The 19,107-nt window shown below is 44.0% G+C and overlaps 2 protein-coding genes across 2 annotated transcripts in view; one reads left to right on the forward strand and one right to left on the reverse strand.

Annotated features, from left to right (window-relative positions):
• The window catches only part of LOC120808720 (uncharacterized), a 151,897-nt gene extending 133,084 nt beyond the window's left edge, over positions 1-18,813 (reverse strand). The window contains exons 1-4 of the mRNA XM_078082734.1: positions 18,483-18,813; positions 17,594-17,736; positions 16,157-16,242; positions 7,872-7,935 (exon numbers count right to left, since the gene is read on the reverse strand). The gene's annotated coding sequence lies outside the window, so the exon portion shown is untranslated. The remainder of the gene's footprint in view (positions 1-7,871; positions 7,936-16,156; positions 16,243-17,593; positions 17,737-18,482) is intronic.
• On the forward strand, positions 10,975-16,012 carry LOC144383736 (uncharacterized). The gene has a single exon (XM_078082737.1). The coding sequence runs from the start codon at positions 14,284-14,286 to the stop codon at positions 14,842-14,844; it is 561 nt and encodes a 186-aa protein (XP_077938863.1). The 5' UTR covers positions 10,975-14,283; the 3' UTR covers positions 14,845-16,012.
• Positions 18,814-19,107: the final 294 nt, after the last annotated feature.

A 19,107-nucleotide genomic window follows, 5' to 3' on the forward strand; every position in this document is an offset into this window, starting at 1 on the left:
GTCTGTCAAAGTCCAGATGTTAACGTTAAAAAGGGTTGTTTATACACCTAACTGCCATCATGTTATAAAAGCAGCTTAAAATGGGGACCATGAATGGAAAACTGAGTGAAATAGGAATGGCAGCCGTCCTGGCTTTCTGATGTGGTAATAAGTGGACCTTGAATCTGAAAATGGAATTCTGCAAGTTCAAACATAGATGAAGACGGATCAAGCTTATTACAAACATTCCAGCGTGTCTTAAGAGTGAAAATGCAAACTAAAACAAGTATGTCCAGGTCGCTTTTATTAACAATAATGGCATTTTCTTATGAACTCAGGAAATGCAGTGACCTGGTAACCAGAAATCCCACAGTGTGTGTGGTTTATTTAAAGGAGCACGCCCTGAGTATAATTATGTCATGACAAAACAGGTTAAAGCAGGTAACCTCAGAAACAATAGATAGAGATTTTTAGAGGAACTTAGAGGTTGAATTGCATTGACTGCATAAGTGAAGGATTTTATTGCACTGCAGACCTGCGTCCGATGCACTCACAGCGCATTCCTACCAATTCAAGCTTCAATCCTGCAAACACAAGTCAATGCATTTCCTTAGAGTGAGAGACAGTAGAGGGACAATATGTTTGAAGAGAACCCCCCGTAAAACCTGTGCCGACACTGAGGCTATTTGACATTGATTGAGAGCAGGTCAAACACTGCTCTTTATATGACAATATGATACATCACTGCATGTTTTAACCACATTTGTCATTGTTTTGAGAAAAAACAATGAAATTGTGTAGTCCAGAGAATCAAGTTTTTTACACATCCATTGTCACCGCAATGAACGTTCCATTGAATCTTTTCTGTCATATTTGTGTGCATCCATGTGTATGTATGTATATGAGTGTGTGTGTGTGTGTGTGTGTGCGCGCTCCCATTGGGACGTGACATTAAATAGTTTATGATGAAACCTTAGGATGCTGGCCACATTCAGATCAAATGTAACAAATCTTTACTTCATTATTATTTTTGGTAGAAGAACAAACACGGGAAGTTCTGACCTCTACTGCGATGCAGATGATGGCCATATTGCTCAAGATGTGTAATATTGTTGAATTCCAACTTAATCCTTAACTTCCCTTCCTGCTGTCATGCTGCATTAGTGCATCTGGCTGGGGGGAAGCTGCAAGCTGTTACTAATTGATCTCTGCCATTTATTTTCCAATTTATCCTGAAGGACATTTGTTACACTTTTTTTTTTGTTTTTTACATTCAAAAGTTACTTCGGGGCAGGAAGTGGAAAGTCTGAGGGAATCACCAAGGAAACGTGATGATGACGGGCTATTAACCCGGTCCTTACAGATAATGACCGGGTCCTCCTGAGTTTCAGCCTCCTTCTCGCAACTCGTTGTGCTTAAGTGCCGTTTGGGGTAGCGAGGGGTGTGCCGGCGCATTGTTTCTTTTGTTGTTTATGCACGAGTGAAACCAAAACACCAGCAGTCAGCTGTGCCGTCTTCAGAGGGCATTCACTGTGTCATTTGCTAAAGCGGATCAAAGGCTGTGACAGTGAAAGAAAGCACCATTTGTGTGCTGAATGTCTACCCCCTTGTGGACAAAAGGCATATAGGCAATCTGGTACAGGATAATATGGTGAAGACTTTGAAAGCCATTTATTTAAAAGCTAAATCCCATTTGATGTTGAATAAATGGCAAATATAAATAGCCATGGAGGCAAAGGTGCAGTTGGTTCGACATAGATGTGAATGGCAAAGTATGTTAATCCTCTCCCCTTTTTTTTTGTGAACACGAGCGGTAAGGTTCGTTTTCATCAGCCCAAGATAAACCTGTGGTTTTGACCGTTCGTGCCAAGAAACATTGTAAAGCTGCAAAAGGCTGCCAAGTCCATCCCTAAGCAAGCGAAGCAGCAATGTGCAACGAACATGCTCACCCCACTTACACCGCTGTCAGCGCGATGCTCCATCTCAACGCTCTCACTCGCTCTTCCCAGTAGTCAAAGTGAGAGTGAGGTCGCCATTCAAAACTCCCCCTGAGAAACGGCGATAGGAGATCAAGGTCTTCTCGGAAATCAATCCTGGAGTCCAAAAAGGTCTTTTCAGGCGCACTGAAATAAAGTCCCATAGAAACAAGACTAGATATATGTACGTGTTGCGGTTTAAAGCGTATGTATGTAAGAGCTAAAGTGTGTGGATGCCTTTGGCGATGTGGGTGAACTCTGATACTAATCTAAGAGCTCACACAGACTTACTACAGCATCGTCTTGGCGCTGCAGAGCGGTTAAACCCGAGCATTATCTTGGCACCTTTTCTCCTCTGCCAGGACGCATTAGATTTGGGTTTGTGTTCTTTAAAAAAAACAGATGAACACTTTTCTTCAGTCAACGAGGTTACAACTACTATTGTAACTCACATTTCCAAACAGCTAATAATGAACACGAGGATCACAATGATTATAAGACGGTAAGAAAAGAAAAGTGTCGCACATACAAGCTGCTCTATCAGCCCAACCCAGTCTAATTCATGTAGAAATAACTAAATGCACTAAACGGAGTATGATACATATAATAACAGCTGTAATTCTAACACCACGATGGCTTCAACACATTTTAGAACACTTGAGTGTCGAAATCCTGCTCTAATCAAACACAGACAGATTTCAATCATTGACCAAATAAAAGCCCCGCTCTTAGAACTGATATGGAAGTGATGCCATTCATCTTGCAGACAGGGCAAATAATACCATAAACATTGTATTGGTCATTCTTAGAAGCTCGTGTCTATGTGAAATCCCTTTTGTTACGCATATTCATTCGTCATTTATTTATATGAGGGATAGTATTCAAATGGTGGTCACTCTAATTATCAGCATCGGAGACAAAGAAAATGTGGGTGTAGCTGCAATCACTCACACGAGCCCTACAGTCCATGTGCGTATTATCGTGTAGCTGTATCTGTGTAATGATGGAACGCAAAACACATAAATAACAACAAGAACAATTGGCCTCAACGTCGGCAGTTTGCAGCCACCACACCAAGCTCGGAAAGAAAATGATCTAAACAGACACTCTTTCCTGGGAAGGTGCCAGGGCCTTTATTAAAACAGTATGTTTCACCAGCACTTTATATGGATGTTTTTGTTGGCCGTGGTAACGATTATTCTATTAACCCAGAGGTACAGCAGAGATAAATGCACCTTAGATCACTGCACGATCAGCAGTATTCAGTTGATCATCTCACAACAGCTCGGGCAGGTGCGGCCCTCTCATTCTCCTAACTGATACCCCTTTCCCACCAAGGCAGAACTGGTGCTAGTTCGGAGCCAGAACCTACTTTCAAATCGGTTCTATGGTTTTCCACCACCAAAGCACCAGCTCCGAACCAGTAAAAGTGGTTCTTAAGTAGCACCATATCATTGCTGGTCTAGAAGTAAGAACCGCTTACGTCAGCGGCTGGGGGCGGGGTTACCGTGACCAACAAGACGAGAGAAACTTTGTGATCCGCCATTTTTCGATAGCAGCTAATCGAGCTAACAACAACACAATGGACGCTACTAGGCAAAAAGGCGAGCCGCGCGAACATGTTTGATCCGCCGTGTAGGCGTGTGTCGATGTAGGTCCGCAAAGCCATGAACATCAATAGCAAAGCAACGTCCGCCATTGTTGATGATGTGTTTGTGTTTGGCGCCGCCGCGCTAACGTTGCTGGGAAAGATGAGACGTAACTGTGACGTAGGACTTGGCTCTGCGCTGGCTCTTTAGCCTGTGGAAAAGCAAACCGGTTCTTTGGAGGCTCGTCAGTTGAACCAACTCCGAACCGGCTCTAGCTCTGGCTCCGAACCAGCACCTGATTCTTGTTGGTGGAAAAGGGGTATGAATGGGCTTCACGCCGGAGCATGAAGGGACGAAGCGACTCCCCCACCACTAAAACACACACAAAGAATGCCGCCGGCTGTCAATCATTTTAACTGACCCGACCCTTTCGTATGCCACAAACTCTATCATCGACAGGCCTGTAGAGCCGGTTGCTTACCCCCGTCTAGACAGACTGGGGGACTGGCAGCCACGGGCATCCGAGTGGAGTAACGCACCCAGTTTAACCACAGATGAGAGCTCCACTCTCATTTAACACCGTGAATCAGCCCCTCGCCCGCAAACAGCCGGCTGGAGCCGAGGGCCGAGGTGTTGAGAAACCAATTTGAGGAGTAATCTGAAAGCAAGGTTTCAAAGCATGAGGAGCTGGGCGAAGGAATTCCCTTTGGATCAAACACATTAGGCCACCTCGGGCCAAACTGCGTTGTGCGATGCATCATTAGGATGAAGCTAAAGTATAGTCTTTTGGGATTCCCATGCCATGAGTGTTATTTCCAGCCAACCGGCTTCAAGGATAAAGTCAAACGGGGGGGGGGGAAGTTGTCTCGGAGCCGAAGTTGAGCTGAACGCTCTGAATCGCGCTCCCCATCAGCAAACATTGCACTGAGGTGGACAGAACTACATGTTCACACGGTTATTTGGGCAAATAAGAGAAGTTCTTGTTGTTGCGAGTGAAGCACTCTTCTTTCTGCAAAACAAATATTGTCCCCACCCCCCCTTTTAACTCATCAATCACTGACAGAGGCACACTGTCCGCTGCCTCTGCTCAGTGTCTCTCCCGCCGAGACCTCAATCCCGCATGGCACCCGAAGACGCCTGGAAAACATTGCCACCACACGTTATTATCATATTAATTACCACAGCGTATTTTTGCTCTACCGGATGTTAAGGAATGGCAAAATAAAGAATCAGAAAAATGAAGAAAAAAAAAACAGTCCTGCCAGAAGAACGCAAAAGTCACAGGGCAGAAGAACAAATTCTAGGAACAACACTGGTTGCAACATTAAGCCTGAACGTCTGCACGAATACAGATTGAGCTGTGTGGGTGCTTTTCAAGAACATCAGACTTCTTATACCAAAAAGACGAGGGCAACTGTATATTTTGGAGTCCACAACTGTCGATAAAGGAACCGGAGTGTAATCATCTTCAGCACAGCCGTGACAAGTCCTCCAAACAGCGTGGCTGCTGTTGCTTTGATGTAAACCGACAGTGTCTGTCTCGTTCTGCAGCACTTTGACTGGAACCGCGGCCATATCACTGCAAGGAAGTGGAACTGTTATTGTTATGACCTCAAAGGCTTTGGGTGGTCCACGTTCGGTCACACACAAATATGAGGCGAGAGAGAGAGAGACGAGAGAAGGACACGCAAATGTAACAGTCCAAAACACTGGCAGAAGCTCTCTCTGAACATCTGCAGTGTCCCATCGCGCACATCGCTTCATTCACACACACACTTTTGTATACACGATCAATACCCGCAACAACGTTTTTCATGAAACAGAACAGCAAACAATTTACGTTTGAGACATCTACACTGGGAACTTATCCAGTGGTGGCCTGTTTTTGAGAGGGTGAGAACTGCGTTCGTCGTGGGGCTTTTACGGTTTCTGCTGTATTTTGTCAGTGGATGATGCGAGATGGTAGAGAACATGCTCAACATCGCCTTAAGCCCATCACCACTGCAGATCTGAGAAAACGTCAAGGTGCCGCTCTAAGCTGTTCAGTTATTTGGTCATTTTTCTATTTAGGATCTCAGCTGCTATCAGCGCAATTGGTAACTGGTTAAGCGTGTGTGTGGTGACAACCCATCAGCGCCCAGCAGATAGAAACATCACCGTATCCACTTAGTCTTGTGAGGACACACGTCTCACACATGCAGACGGACTGAGAGAGAGAGACATGCTCATGTTGGGTGTATTGAACCAGGGGTCCCGTGCACACGCACCCAGACTTTTGCACATGGAGACAAATGGTGGCGATCAGTGGGTGGACGTCAGCCCCGAGACGGGAACCGCTACATGCATTTATAACGCGGCCCATCAATCAGTGCTCACAATGGGGTAATGATACATTGAGAGAGGTGAAACTAGTCCGTCAAATTCAACACGCTAACAAAGCACAAATATACCAGATTGAACCAAAGTCTAGTGTTGCCTCAGTGGCACTTTGCGGTACATTTGTTATAAATTACTCAAAAGGTGAACTATATTACCATATTTTTACAACCATCAGTTGAAATGACAAGGTATTGTGGTGTTTTCTTGTGTGGTTATTCAAATTTCCCGGAAGAATCTAACAAAATCTATGCTGGCCTGCTTTCTATCTAATTTTCAGGAGGAAGACACACTGGCGTCAAAACATGATACGTCAAAGGAAAAAGTATAATTGCAATGCAAATGTGGTCTGTGTGGAAAAGAATCACCAAGTAACGGCAAAGTATCCTTAATGTCATTCCGGTCATCTGTCACCCATTTATTTGCGTTTAACACACCATTAAAAAGGTACTTTGAGGGCTTTGTCTTATTTTGAAAACATTTCTGCAATTACTAACAGACTTCAATGAAGTCCAAATGCAGCAAAATTAACTTATGGAAGAAATTATTTTTTTTTCTTGCATTATATTCAACGGGGCACTATTGGTAATATTTAGCTCTGTAAACTGTGTGAGACAGATTTTAAGGCTCGGAGGAAGTAGATCCTCAAACTGATCTGTTCATCTTCTGCAGATTTCCTCCACATTAATTTAATCAATTATGTATTCAACTGCAATCTGCAGGCTATCACAGAAGAGAGACACACCCAACTGTTAGCAATTTAGAGATTCAGACTGATCGGCATACAAACAGCTCTTTGAGGGCTAATCATACAATTGGATTCTCCAGTCTAGTTAAATAAGAGTCAGTTTCTCATGACAGCGTCTAGATGATTGATTCCAAATATGTCAACGGTGTTTTTAAAGCATTTTTTCTGCTAAAAACAAGTAATATCACCTTTAAGTAGACAATCATCGGCCTATGTATCTAAACTATTTCACCACATCACCTCCACTATACCACTGCCCCCCAGTGGCTGGACATGACCACCAGCGGTGAATACACCAGTGAGGGGGGTGAAACTGTCTCCCGATTGTTGTCACATTTTCAGGTGACTCGCCCTGAGCGAGGCTGTGGACATCAAATGCATCGCTGGCGTTACAGCACATCGGCGGCGACAGATTCTCACGTGGTGTGGCAGTATAGAGAAAGGAATGAGTAGGAAGAGAATAAGTATCACCATTATGCTAAATATTGTTGATTGTTAATTAGCAGTTGCAGACTATTGAACCACGCTTGATTTATACGTTCACATAATCACTTTGCTGAAAGGCTTTTGACTTCTTTACCAGAAGTACCACATGTAGCAATTTGTGCTGAAGCCACTGTTGAGCAACGGTGGAGAAGTGAATCATTAGGATCAATGGATTATGAGAAGTCTCTATGGACAAACGGTATTTGTATGTTTTGACACAATGGCCTACGAGTGGGATTAACAATGACGGACGTGAATCCCCTCTTCTTCTCTCTGCAGCCCTCCGGGCTCTGGCATTCAGTCAAATGGCTTTTCCAACATAATCTATGCTGATTACACTAAACTAATCCTCTCTTTTTTTCCCCAATGTGAAACACAGGTAGCAGCACAAATCTCTGCCTGGCTGACTGACGTCTCTCGGTGGATGTCTGCACGCCACCTGCAAATGAACCCTGACGAGAATGAATTACTTTCCCTTCCATGGGGACGGCTCTCGCACCCACGACCCATCACCTTTGAGAACTCCTGCACTGACACTCGATAGTCAACACATTTCCTTCAGCAAAGGACAGGCCCACACACGTATATATACACGTCTGCATGCAATACACGCCAAGTGCACATACATCACATGCAGCACGTAATAAGGATACATAAAGTGATACATGCAATACAAAATACAAATAATGAATAAAGCTTAAATAATTCTGCACTTACCGTTTGAGTTCCTGTCAGTTGTGTCTCTTACTTCAGTTGCTTGCCGCTGCTTGGTAAGACTTTTCTATAAGACACAATATTGGACAAAAACGTTTTTATTAGACACACTCTGGATGAAGGAATTACTCACCACCGGCTCAGTTAAGATCTCAATAAGTCTGATTTGTTTAAAAAAAAAAAAGCTAGTAGAGCCTGTGGGTTGAGAAGCTGGGGTACCCACATGCCTCTGGATGAAAGACAAACACAACTGGAGGGAACAGAGTTTACTGGTACATCGTTACTAATGCGGAGATCACAACAAAATTCCTCCCAATTGACATGCTGCGGTAGGATAAAAAAATAAAATAAAATGTAGCATTGCAAACTCAATACAAATCAATTGAGCAAATGTTCCCAAAAAGGCCGGAGTGTGGACATGATTTCCGTGTTCAACGTCAATCCAAAAGCTACTTGTCAGATGGTTTTCTAATGACATGCGCGAAGTGTAAAAGCTGCCATTGGCAACAGAGTGGCTCTCACTGTTTACTCTGAATCTGTGCCTGCGCCATCAACCTGGGGAAGGAACGGTGTTCTTAAGAAGGGCCCCAATCCTGCTTGTCATTCATTTACAGCTTGACTTCTGATGAAAAAAATGATGTGATAACATGTGCCAGTATTTTAAAGCGCACCGAAACAGTCAAATACTTCAGGAATCAGATTTACTGAATAGAAGACAGCGGGATTATGAGATTTGGAAACCAGTAAGGAAGGCATTGACACAGCTGCTTGTGAGAGCCTGCGAGGACCTTTGAATCGGATTGGTTTGAGGAACATAAAATGTATCACCCCTGAATGCAGCCAAGAGGGATATATATTCATGGAATTGCTGACAACGACTTCTGTTGCGGAACAACTCCATTCCAACAGGGCTCAGCCCAGCTGGATACGGACAATCTGAGATTTATCTCTGATTAAGTTTGAGAAAATGGAATAAAAGCGTAAAAAAGCCCCAAAAAAGGTTTGAAAAAAAAAAAAAAAAAAGTTATTTGAAATAGTAAAACCATATAATCACCAACGTATCAGTCTTACCTAAAAACCATCCTCTGCTTGCAGTGTTACGAGCTCTCGAGGAGAGGGATCCGCTCTAAAGACAAAACGTACATCTGACATTACGCTGTCACGATGTTCACCAGGGGACATCGGCTTCTCAATCCCCCGAGATGAGGAGAAAGCTACAACGGTAACAACGAACACATATGGAAGACATTGTGGGCAATTACAGTACAGTAGTTGAGACAAGCTATGCAATATACACACAGGACAAGCCACAGCCTGCATGTAGGTTCAGAAGAGGACGAGGGTGGAGGAGGTGGGGGGGGGCCAGGGGAGAGGGGGGGTGGATGGAGGCGGATCACCAACGGGGGAAATGAGGACACAGACACAAAGTTATTTTTCAGCAGTTTACTTCTAGATCAGTTGTTGAGGAGGAGAGCTAATATGTTTTCATCATAATTTGTTTCCACAGTTAAGAGTTTTTATGTGGGGGGGGGGCGGGGGTTGTGTACTGATGTGATGGTCCCGGGACAGAGGATTGTAAAGCCCTGTGAGGAAATTTTTTTACAAAGATGATGAGATTCTCTACAACAGGTTTGTACATTAAAACAAACAGACGCTGTTTGTTTACTTCAATTGTGGTTTCGACGTCTAAATATTCATAGAGGTAAATAGGTTCATGTCTGCAAAATGAGCGCTCTCATTTCAGACCCTCGGGCCACACTGATTGAATCTAAATCCATTATGACAAGACAACTGCACACGCCACTATTCAGACACTGTTCTTTATAGGCCCGTGTTACAAAAAAAGCATTATCCCATTTCATGCGCATGGTTTGAATCAGGGTTGGATTGGCTGCGTGGTTGTTATTTTCTAAGGTTTTTTGTGCAGTACATGGACCAGGTTTTGGTCGTGGTCCATGTACTGCACAATGTAACGTTCCCTGTCCAGTCATAGATAAACAGCTCTCAAGAAGACCTAATCGATTGGGTTCTGCACAAACACTGGCTGCTCATTAGGATGCAATGCAGCTCCGTAGCACTGAGCCAATGCAAAACAGCAACACGCCAGAGATGCTGCCAGAGCCGATGTTGCACGTAGTCCTCGAATAACATAAGATGATGAAGTCATTGTGAACCTTTTTCTCAGGTTACCATGAACTGTCAAAGCAGAAAGATACAATACCATTTTAGCCTGTTTCAGTCAGTTTGTGTTAGGGTGTCCACGCCGTTCTTGTCTCGGGGGGGGAGAGGGGGGGTCATTCTTTAGCATTGTTATCTGAGAATGGAGCTGCTTACTAAGCGGAACGTTTTTTCCGGAGGAATTTCTTCAGGACCACCATCAAAAATACATGTGATATTCCCAGGTTTAACTGTGATCTGATGAAACGCTAACAGGCAGAACATAAAAGCTGTGCCAAAAGTGTCCTGGTTTGGTGTGACAGTTTTTGTGCGTTCCAAAACACCCACAGCTGTTTTCCCCCATTCCTCCTGTGCTTTTTCCCAACAGATCTTTTATGACAGATGTACACCTCACTTGGGGTAGAAATGACAACCAACTCTCCCGCGTGCTCATGGTGCATCTATGAAACGTATCCTGTCTGTAAGAACTGTCAGGTGAAGGGCTGATTTCGCTAGAGCAACGTCGTGCCATTAAACCCACTAACAATCCACCTTAACTGGAAACACGCATACTTACAGTCCTTCTGTCTTCGCAACGTTCGCGTGGACGCGTGGTGGTTTGGCTGGAAGCATCTGATCTGTTCTTCCCCCGTGATCTAAACTTCTTTCATCAGCACCAAGCAAGCCCAAGGACGTGTTCGCCCCAAATCCACCCACGCACCTCCTTCCTCCCCGTCGCATCCCTCCCATTTTCCCACCGCCGACCAACCCACCGCTTCATCAGCAGGCCTCTGTGTCCTGTATCTACTGATGCATCCAGGGGGACACGATGTTTCCTGTCTGAACCTATTACAGGAGGGAGGAGGGGAGGGTCCTGAAGGCCCACATGCATCCATAGATACTGCAGCCCTGTGTGGGCCTGTGTGGCCTGGGGCTTGACATGTGGAAGTAATCTCGGCAGAAAGCGATGAAATGAGGCACAGAACTAATCAAAAGACGGAGATCTAATGTCTAATCAAAATACTGTCACTCAGCACGAGCAGTGACTTCTCGGGTGCGGGTGAATGTCTCAGAGTGGAGGCCAACCGTCAGTAATGACCGGGATCGCGTGAGTACCTCCATTATAAATAATGGTCCAAAAACACTGCTCACACAATAACTCTCAGCACTGCAACGGTGCCATCATGGTAACCCATAAAGCATTCAAAAGGCGTTTAATAGAATAAAATGTCTAAATAGCAAAAAGGTTTCTATTTTCTAGCTGCTCTCAGTTAAATCACAATGTAGGAACAGAACTCTCGTGTCAGGCCTCCTCTTCAGAATGACTCTTTGTTGGCAAGAGTGTTCAGCGGAGTCAAATGCTCAAATTGTGAATAATTATACAGGGTTGGATTGTGATAGTCTTTTGCATTTTTCTTTTCTTTTTGTTTCCAGGTTTGTAAAGTTTTAAGCTCTGTATCCGACAATTTGTTATCTTCTCATTCTTTTATATTAGCATAATTGCACAAGGATAGTTCACATAAATAGTGGAGCAGACACGTAATCTATCTGGAATGGTTTATTTTGTTTTTGCCCTTCAAACTAAATGCTAGTTATATAAAACATGTTGTTGAAAGTTAAAAGAAAAGCTACGGTCTGGGAAATGTGTGGTTTTTCTTTTTTGTCCAGGAGATAAATGATCAAGAACGCTGTTATTTTTGTAGTATTAATAGGAAACTGGTTGACTTAAGCTTAGCATGCAGACTAGAAACAGGGGCAAACAGTTGGCTGGTTCTGCCCAACGATAACGACATCCACCGACCGATGGTGGCTTCAGGGGAGGCGGACTGGTTCTTGGACAATGTCGTCCTGCAGTCTTAAACACATCCAGGAGTTACCAAAATCTCCAGGATGATACTGCACCTGAGCTGAGAAATACCCCATAAAACCAAACCAGATGTTACTTTTATGGCTGCATTAAACAAAACTCTATAACGTGTTGATGGCTTTAGGTAGATTGACTTCGGTACCTTAAGAAGGAGCCACGCTAGATGTTTCCCACAGTTTTCCAGGTTTTAATCTGAAGACATGGACGCTTCGAAAGATAGTTTTGAATCCAACAAACTCATCGTCATCCACTTTCCCGCAAAATGTAATGCTTTCAATGTGGAGACAAATTTTGTACAATGGCAAAGGCAGATGAATACTATTTAAACCTCCATTTCTCACACACACACACACACAAACACACACACACACACACACACACACACACACACACACAGTGTAGTGCACAAAGACACATTCTTAGGAGTCCAATGTCATGTTTCTGTCAGTGTATCTTCAGGTAGCACTCTCTGCATCTTAAACTAGGAATCTTTCTGAGACAAAAGAGAAAGACAGCCTGCTTTGCAATCTTCACTCCTCATTCATCTTCCGCACACAATTACCATCGTCTCTCTGACAGCAACTGATCCTCGCACAACATCAATAACAACTTCTTGGCCCAATTCTTATGAATGGGTTTAGTAATTAAAAATGTGGGCAAGCAATATACTATACTCGAATTCTGCAACTGTTATAGCACTTTATTGATTACAGTGGCAGTTTTGTGAGTTTGACATGTGTCAAACTCGCGGCCGGCGTCCAGTGCGGCCCGCCGCCGGATGATATTGCTGTTGTGAGGATTACAGAGAGGTCGCCATGCACGCACTCACGCGCACTCGCTCGCTTGTGACAGAGGAGAGGCTCGTTGTCTTTTTTTTTATTTTTTAAAAATCGATTAGTTTTGCAAGGTTTTTGTTTCTTAAAAAAAGATCTCAGTAACACTTACACAACAAGACATCTAAGAACGTGTCTTTTTGTGTGTTTGTACCGTAGATCAAGAAGACCTGAACCAGATGGCTAAAAGCCGTAAATCCCCCCGAGCACAAACACACGCACACAAACCAAACATCTATGGTGTAACTTAGGCCAGACTGCAAAGCTTTAACACGTTACCACCATTCTTTTATAACAAATACTTTATTCTCTTTATAGTTGACAAACATTCAATCCAATCAAATGTCTTCTCTCCGCAGATGCGTGCCGACAACAACCGCCTGTGGCCTTCACGCACTGGATATTAATGGCTGTGAGTTCACTCGGCGCAGACTGGGGAGGTTTGTTAATCCTTCAGGTTTACATCACATTCCGCCTCGGGCCTTCTAAGGGCCACTGCCAGGCGCACTCACTTCATCATGTTCCTCAGCAGAGACAACGCGGCCTTTGGGTGTTTCCCCATCTTGTCTCCGCAATTGCACAAAAGCGATTTGCTCAGCCAAGTTACAGCTGGGTACAACAACAGTCACCTCATGCTCATTGACGGAGTACGGTGGAGCTAAGCGGCGCGAGCGCGGCGGATGCTGGGAATGAAAAGGTTCTTGTTCAGCGCTGATTGCAAAGATAATTGTTGGAGCTGAAAGCCAAAGAAGCCCCCCCCCATGCCTTTCCTTCAGCCTCCTCCACAGTCTTCACTTAAATCGTAAATACGGCACAAACGCGAGGCACCGTCCGCCTTACAGTCCCAAACCCTGATTGGACCCGAAGTACGACGACTCAACCAGAAAACAGCCGGTGCTGAGAAGTTCACACCACATCCTCCTCCATGGGTTTCCTGTGTTTGCAGTAAAGGCAGTAAACTTGATTTACTTCAGTGTGAGAGATTTAATGAGGATCTGCTTCTTGTTTTCTCTTCTCTCGGTTTTCTGCACACTTTCTGGAGGTCATTAAGGAGAAGAAAGAGGATGACACGACCGCTCGGCCTGCAGAAGAGGCGTGAAGGTTCTTGTGAAATGGAAAAAAAGTATGTGTCGGGTATACGTCAAAGAAATCTGACTGACTGGGAGTTTAAATGTAATGATCCTAAACTACAGTCTATGTAAATAAACTAACAATTACCTGGTCCATGAAAGCTACATCCCTGGGACATTTGCACAATGATTTCTCACCATGAAAATATATGTAGATGCATGTACATATATTTCTATATTCCTTCTATTGTTCATTTTTGCTTGTATATTTTAATCTTATTTTATTCTACTTTATTCTTATAATTCACTAATCACAAATTCCTGTATGTGTAACATAAATTGCTTCCAATTCGGATTCTGAAACATCCAAGGGCTCATTGGACTGATCTCTGGTGGGGACGAGTCCGCCTACAGGTGGGAGTCTGACCATCTGGTGTCGTGGTGCAGCCAGAACAACCTGGAGCTCAACCTGGAGCTTAACCATCTCGATGGTAGTGGATTTCAGGAAGAACAGAGACCCACCATCCCCCATCAACATGTGCGACTTCCCCGTCACCACTGTGGATTCCTTCCGTTTCCTGGGCTCCATCATCACGCAGGACCTCAAGTGGGAGCTGAACATCAGCTCCATCACCAAGGCTCAGCAGAGGTTGTTCTTCATGAGGCAGCTGAAGAAATTCAACCTGCCAAAGACGATGATGGTCCACTTCTACACGGCCATCATCGAGTCCATCCTCTGCTCCTCCATCACCGTCTGGTACGCTGCAGCCACAGCCAAGGACAAGGGCAGGCTGCAGCGCGTCATCCGCTCTGCAGAGAGGGTGATCGGCTGCAATCTGCCGTCCCTCCATGACTTGTTCGCTTTGAAGACCCTGAAGCGAGCTAGAAAGATCGTGGCCGACCCCTCCCACCCCGGACAAAACCTGTTTGTGCCCCTTCCATCTGGCAGGAGGCTGAGGACCATCAGGACGAAGACCTCCCACCACACGAACAGTTTCTTCCTGTCGCCAGTCGGCCTCATCAACAGAGCCCGGTCCCCCACTGACTGACTCTGACATTCCACCGGTCACTTTCTTTCACACGTCACTTTCACTTTCTGTTCGCTTGTGCACTTTATCTTTAAATATATTTAACTTTAACTTTTATTCCTTTATTTTAAACTAACCCATAGCCTTATACTACTAACCCATAGAATTATTTTTTATTTTATTCCTTGTGCACTGTTGCACATGTCGCACTGTCTGCTGTTACGCACCAACCGCCAAGTCAAATTCCTTGTATGTCTGACATATTATGGCAATAAATGTTTCCTGATTCCTGAATCGAGGAATAAGTTGTTGCTGACCTTTGTAAATCACCAGCCAAAAAAGACAGAGGTTTCCACTATCCATCAAAGATTTTTCATGTATTTTGAACTCTTATTATCGCTCTAAATCACATCTAGACAAGCTGGAATGTATGATGACGACAGAAAAAACCCTGTAAATTACACAATATTACACATTTAGCTAAATTCTAATATCCGTTTATTCAACCAAACCAATACACTAAAATGCCAAGACTTTTTTTTCAATTGGTGTTTGTGAAGGTGTAATAGCTGTGAGGTTTCTGCGGTTGTCATGATTCGAGGGTTGTGGTCACTGAAACATTACGGTCGCTGCGGTAAACTGCGGGTCCAACTTTAGACCTTTTTAACAGGAACCCCTTTGGAATGTCACAGCAGGAAAAAGCAGTTGTAATTGTTGCCTCTAAAAACAGCTGCATTCCATTTGAGTTCTAATTCCAGCGTCCTGGTCTCATGCATGCTGGCTGACGAGCAAGACTTACAAAGAACACTCACGCAATCTTTGACCAAATTTGAGGGGTGTCAAAGTCTCTGACGTAAGAAAGGCCAAGACATTTTTCAAAGAGGGAAAGGCGGCAACCTATTGGATAAAATGAATGACTGCTGTAATCTATTGGGCGGCTTTGGTTTCAGGTTGTTGGTATCGTGCATGTTTGCTCTCTGTCACTTTCACTGCAACACTTGAGCAGAAAAGAGCCTTTGTTAGTAGTAACACCGGTTCTTATGCTACTATGACAAGTCATGATGGGTAAAAATCTGTTGTTAGGCAATAGACCAACTATAACCCGGTTGTATGACGTCCGCATCACGACCACAATGAGCCTCTGAAGACCATGTGTGGTGTGATGCCCTTCGATATGCCCGAAAACGTGAGTGTCATGTAGCTCGGGTCAGCAACAGCCTTTTATTAGACGCATGAAGCCTTCGAAATTCTCAAAAGGGGGGATTTACGAACATATTTTATGTCATAGAACAAACATCTCAAACATCAAACTTGTGTTAACCAAAGAACCAACCTGATTTCATCCGAAGCAATAAGGCACTGACGTTTCCTGGTGGTAGGACTCAGACTGTGTTCCAAAAGGTTTCATTTGAAATGTTTCTGAAATAAGAAAATAGGTTTCAGAAACATGCTAGCCTATAGCATTGTTAAAGCTACAAACTCTTAACGAACTCGGCCCGTCATGAGTGATGTCCGCTCCTTAAAATACATGGTATGACCCCACTTTTTCAAAACATAATTAAAATAGAAAGAAACATTATCACACCAATGAAATATCTAACAAAAATAAATTGATATATGACTTTCTTCTTTTCTCACGTTTATCTGTTCCTCCCACTCTCCTCTCCCCTTTCCCCACTCCGCTCTCTCAAAATATAAGAAACAATTTATAACATACATACATACATTCATTTCAGACAGAGCTGGCTGAAAGATATTGGTTTAAATCAAAATACCAATTGATATGCCAAACCAAAGGAAATTAAATTCCCTCAGTGGACGAATAGATTCTTTCCAGCTATCAGTTCATTTTTAGTTGTCAGTTAGCTGACAATGGCGGTAATTTTATTAACTTGACAGAGAACCTTAACGGTCAGTTTGCTCTTCTGAAAGTATTTACTTGCTAAACATCTGTCAACTGTAAAGCAAACACCTGCCATCAGTGGTCCACACGCAGGTTTTCGCGATGGTTGCACGGAACTGGAAATCAAGTTCTAATCTCAAACTGTCCTCCTCTCTCTCGCTTTGTGTACATTTTTCAGCCAGTTAAAATCTTAGAATGGATCTTTCCATCCAAACATCTGGTAGACTCCCAAACCCAACGCAATGTCAGAGAAAGGTCTTTACCGAATCCTAACGCCCGCTTGCCGGCTCCGTCTAATCGTGTCGATCTGTCCGTGTCTTGGCTTTCTATGAACGTGACAACTGCTCGTCTGGCTTTGATGCCGTCATTCAGCCTCTCTAGCCAGAGACGTGTGCAATAACATCGGGGCTTTTCTGTCACCCATCCTCTAGTGATCAGGTGAGCCAGCCGACAGGTTGAAATTCGGCTCATAGTGCGAGGCACAAACCCCAGAATCAGATAGGCAGACTTCCTGCCGTGTGCTCATATACCAACAAGAGGCCGAGGGCTCATTTTACAAAGTCTTGTGAAACAATAAATCAATCTCTCTCCCTGCGCACATCAAACAAACTTAGATAAACGTGTGTCGACTGATAATGCTTGAATATAAGCGGAGTGGTGGGATGCGGTTTCAACAGATGCAGAAACCTCTGAGGCCTTTTTCCCCTGGACTGACTTCCTGGTACGTTTGGACCGAGGGAAAAGTTATGAACCAATTACGACTTCAGACAAAGCCTCATACTGCATGCCATGTCGGGCATAATTATATACAACCATAACAAAGATAAGAGGAGGTAAATCTAACACAATCTGTCTCAGAGCACTTACCATTCGGTTCAATAAAAAAGCTAATCGGAGTTCCTTTCAACACATGGGAGCTTTCTGGCGTTAACAAACAAGCAGTCGTTCTCCCATGGAAGGCGGCTCGGCCCCGGTCCAAAGCCAGACGACCTCTTAGTCCCCCAACGTTCCTGAAAACAAAAGGCCCATTCTGGTAGGTTAAAGCTCACCAAGTGTGAACAAAAATACTCTGCAAGATGCAGTCATTTCCGTCACTGACCTCTACTGTTAGAACAATACATGTCTTTGAAACAAAGTGAAGTTATCCTTACCCTGATGCATATTTATGCAGACGTTATCAATCTGGAGGTTTCAGTGTGTTGCCATTTGCCAAAAAGCATTGCAAGATGAGGACATGACGGAGACTAAAGACGCACAGTGTAAGGTACCGTATTCCGGGTATTGACTAGATCAGTTTACCTCCTCAAATGTAGCCTGATATTCATTATCAACCTGATAAAAGTATGTCACAGCATGAACCTTGTAATATGGAAAGAGGCAGTGGTTGTGTTATTAGAATTCCAGCCGCTCATAGTAAGCCTCTCAATGACTTATAGCGCGATCAAAAATATGTTGGAAATAGACCCACATTGTGCACATTGTAAAAATGAAAGTAAGATGGATGTTTCACGGCACTGTGACAAAAAAAAGAAGCTCACGGCCTCCTATCTAAGACATGAGCTCTGCAACCCACTCACATTTGAAACAACAGTGATCACATTTCTTTCAAATAAATCATCCTCTCTTGTTTGGAAATTATTAACAATCTTAGTTATTGTTAAGCTTTCAATAGGTAGTGTTTCCCAGCAGTGGGCCATATCCAAATAAGTTGCGTGGAAAACAGGGAGTAAATACAAAGACTTTTTTGCGCCTTTACCTCAGTGCTAGATATGAAAGTGTGATCTTCACATGATGACGGACTCCTTCTCGGTATCGATGCACCTGCTTCACTCTTCTGTGACACAACGCGAACCCCCTTCACGCCTTTGAAGGACTCGGCCGGTTGGTTTTAAAGAAGTTAGCCTGCTGACGTCATGACCTCATGGGTTCACCTTAAGGTCACCGGCGTAATGCCCACAAATTAAGACGGCCAAATAAAAAGTCAACTCACCGTCGACGCCAAATTAAGAAGCTTTCAGTTAATGGCCCGAGCTTTCAACTCGAGACCCTTTTTTTGTTGTGTGTTGTTGATCAAAGCAGTGTAGCAGGAAGCGGTTTGTATCCGCTGTGTGGGTGAGGTTGTACCCCTCCTCCCTCCTCCCTCTCTCTCTCTCTCTCTCTCTCTCTCTCTCTCTCTCTCCTCCGGTCCCTCGGCTGGAGGAGCGCCTCCCATCCTGCAGCCTCAGCTGCGCATGCAGAGCTCTTTCCTCACTTTCCAATACTTCTTAGAGAGGTGAGGAGTTCGCTGCTGGTTCCTGTTTAGTTAGTAATGCCCCTGAATGGGTGGATATTGGTGTAAACCTCCCACTGTTTCCCCGGTGACGTTGTCAACAACATTGATT

This window comes from Gasterosteus aculeatus, chromosome X (assembly GCF_964276395.1).
Source record: "Gasterosteus aculeatus chromosome X, fGasAcu3.hap1.1, whole genome shotgun sequence".
NCBI lineage: Eukaryota > Metazoa > Chordata > Actinopteri > Perciformes > Gasterosteidae > Gasterosteus > Gasterosteus aculeatus.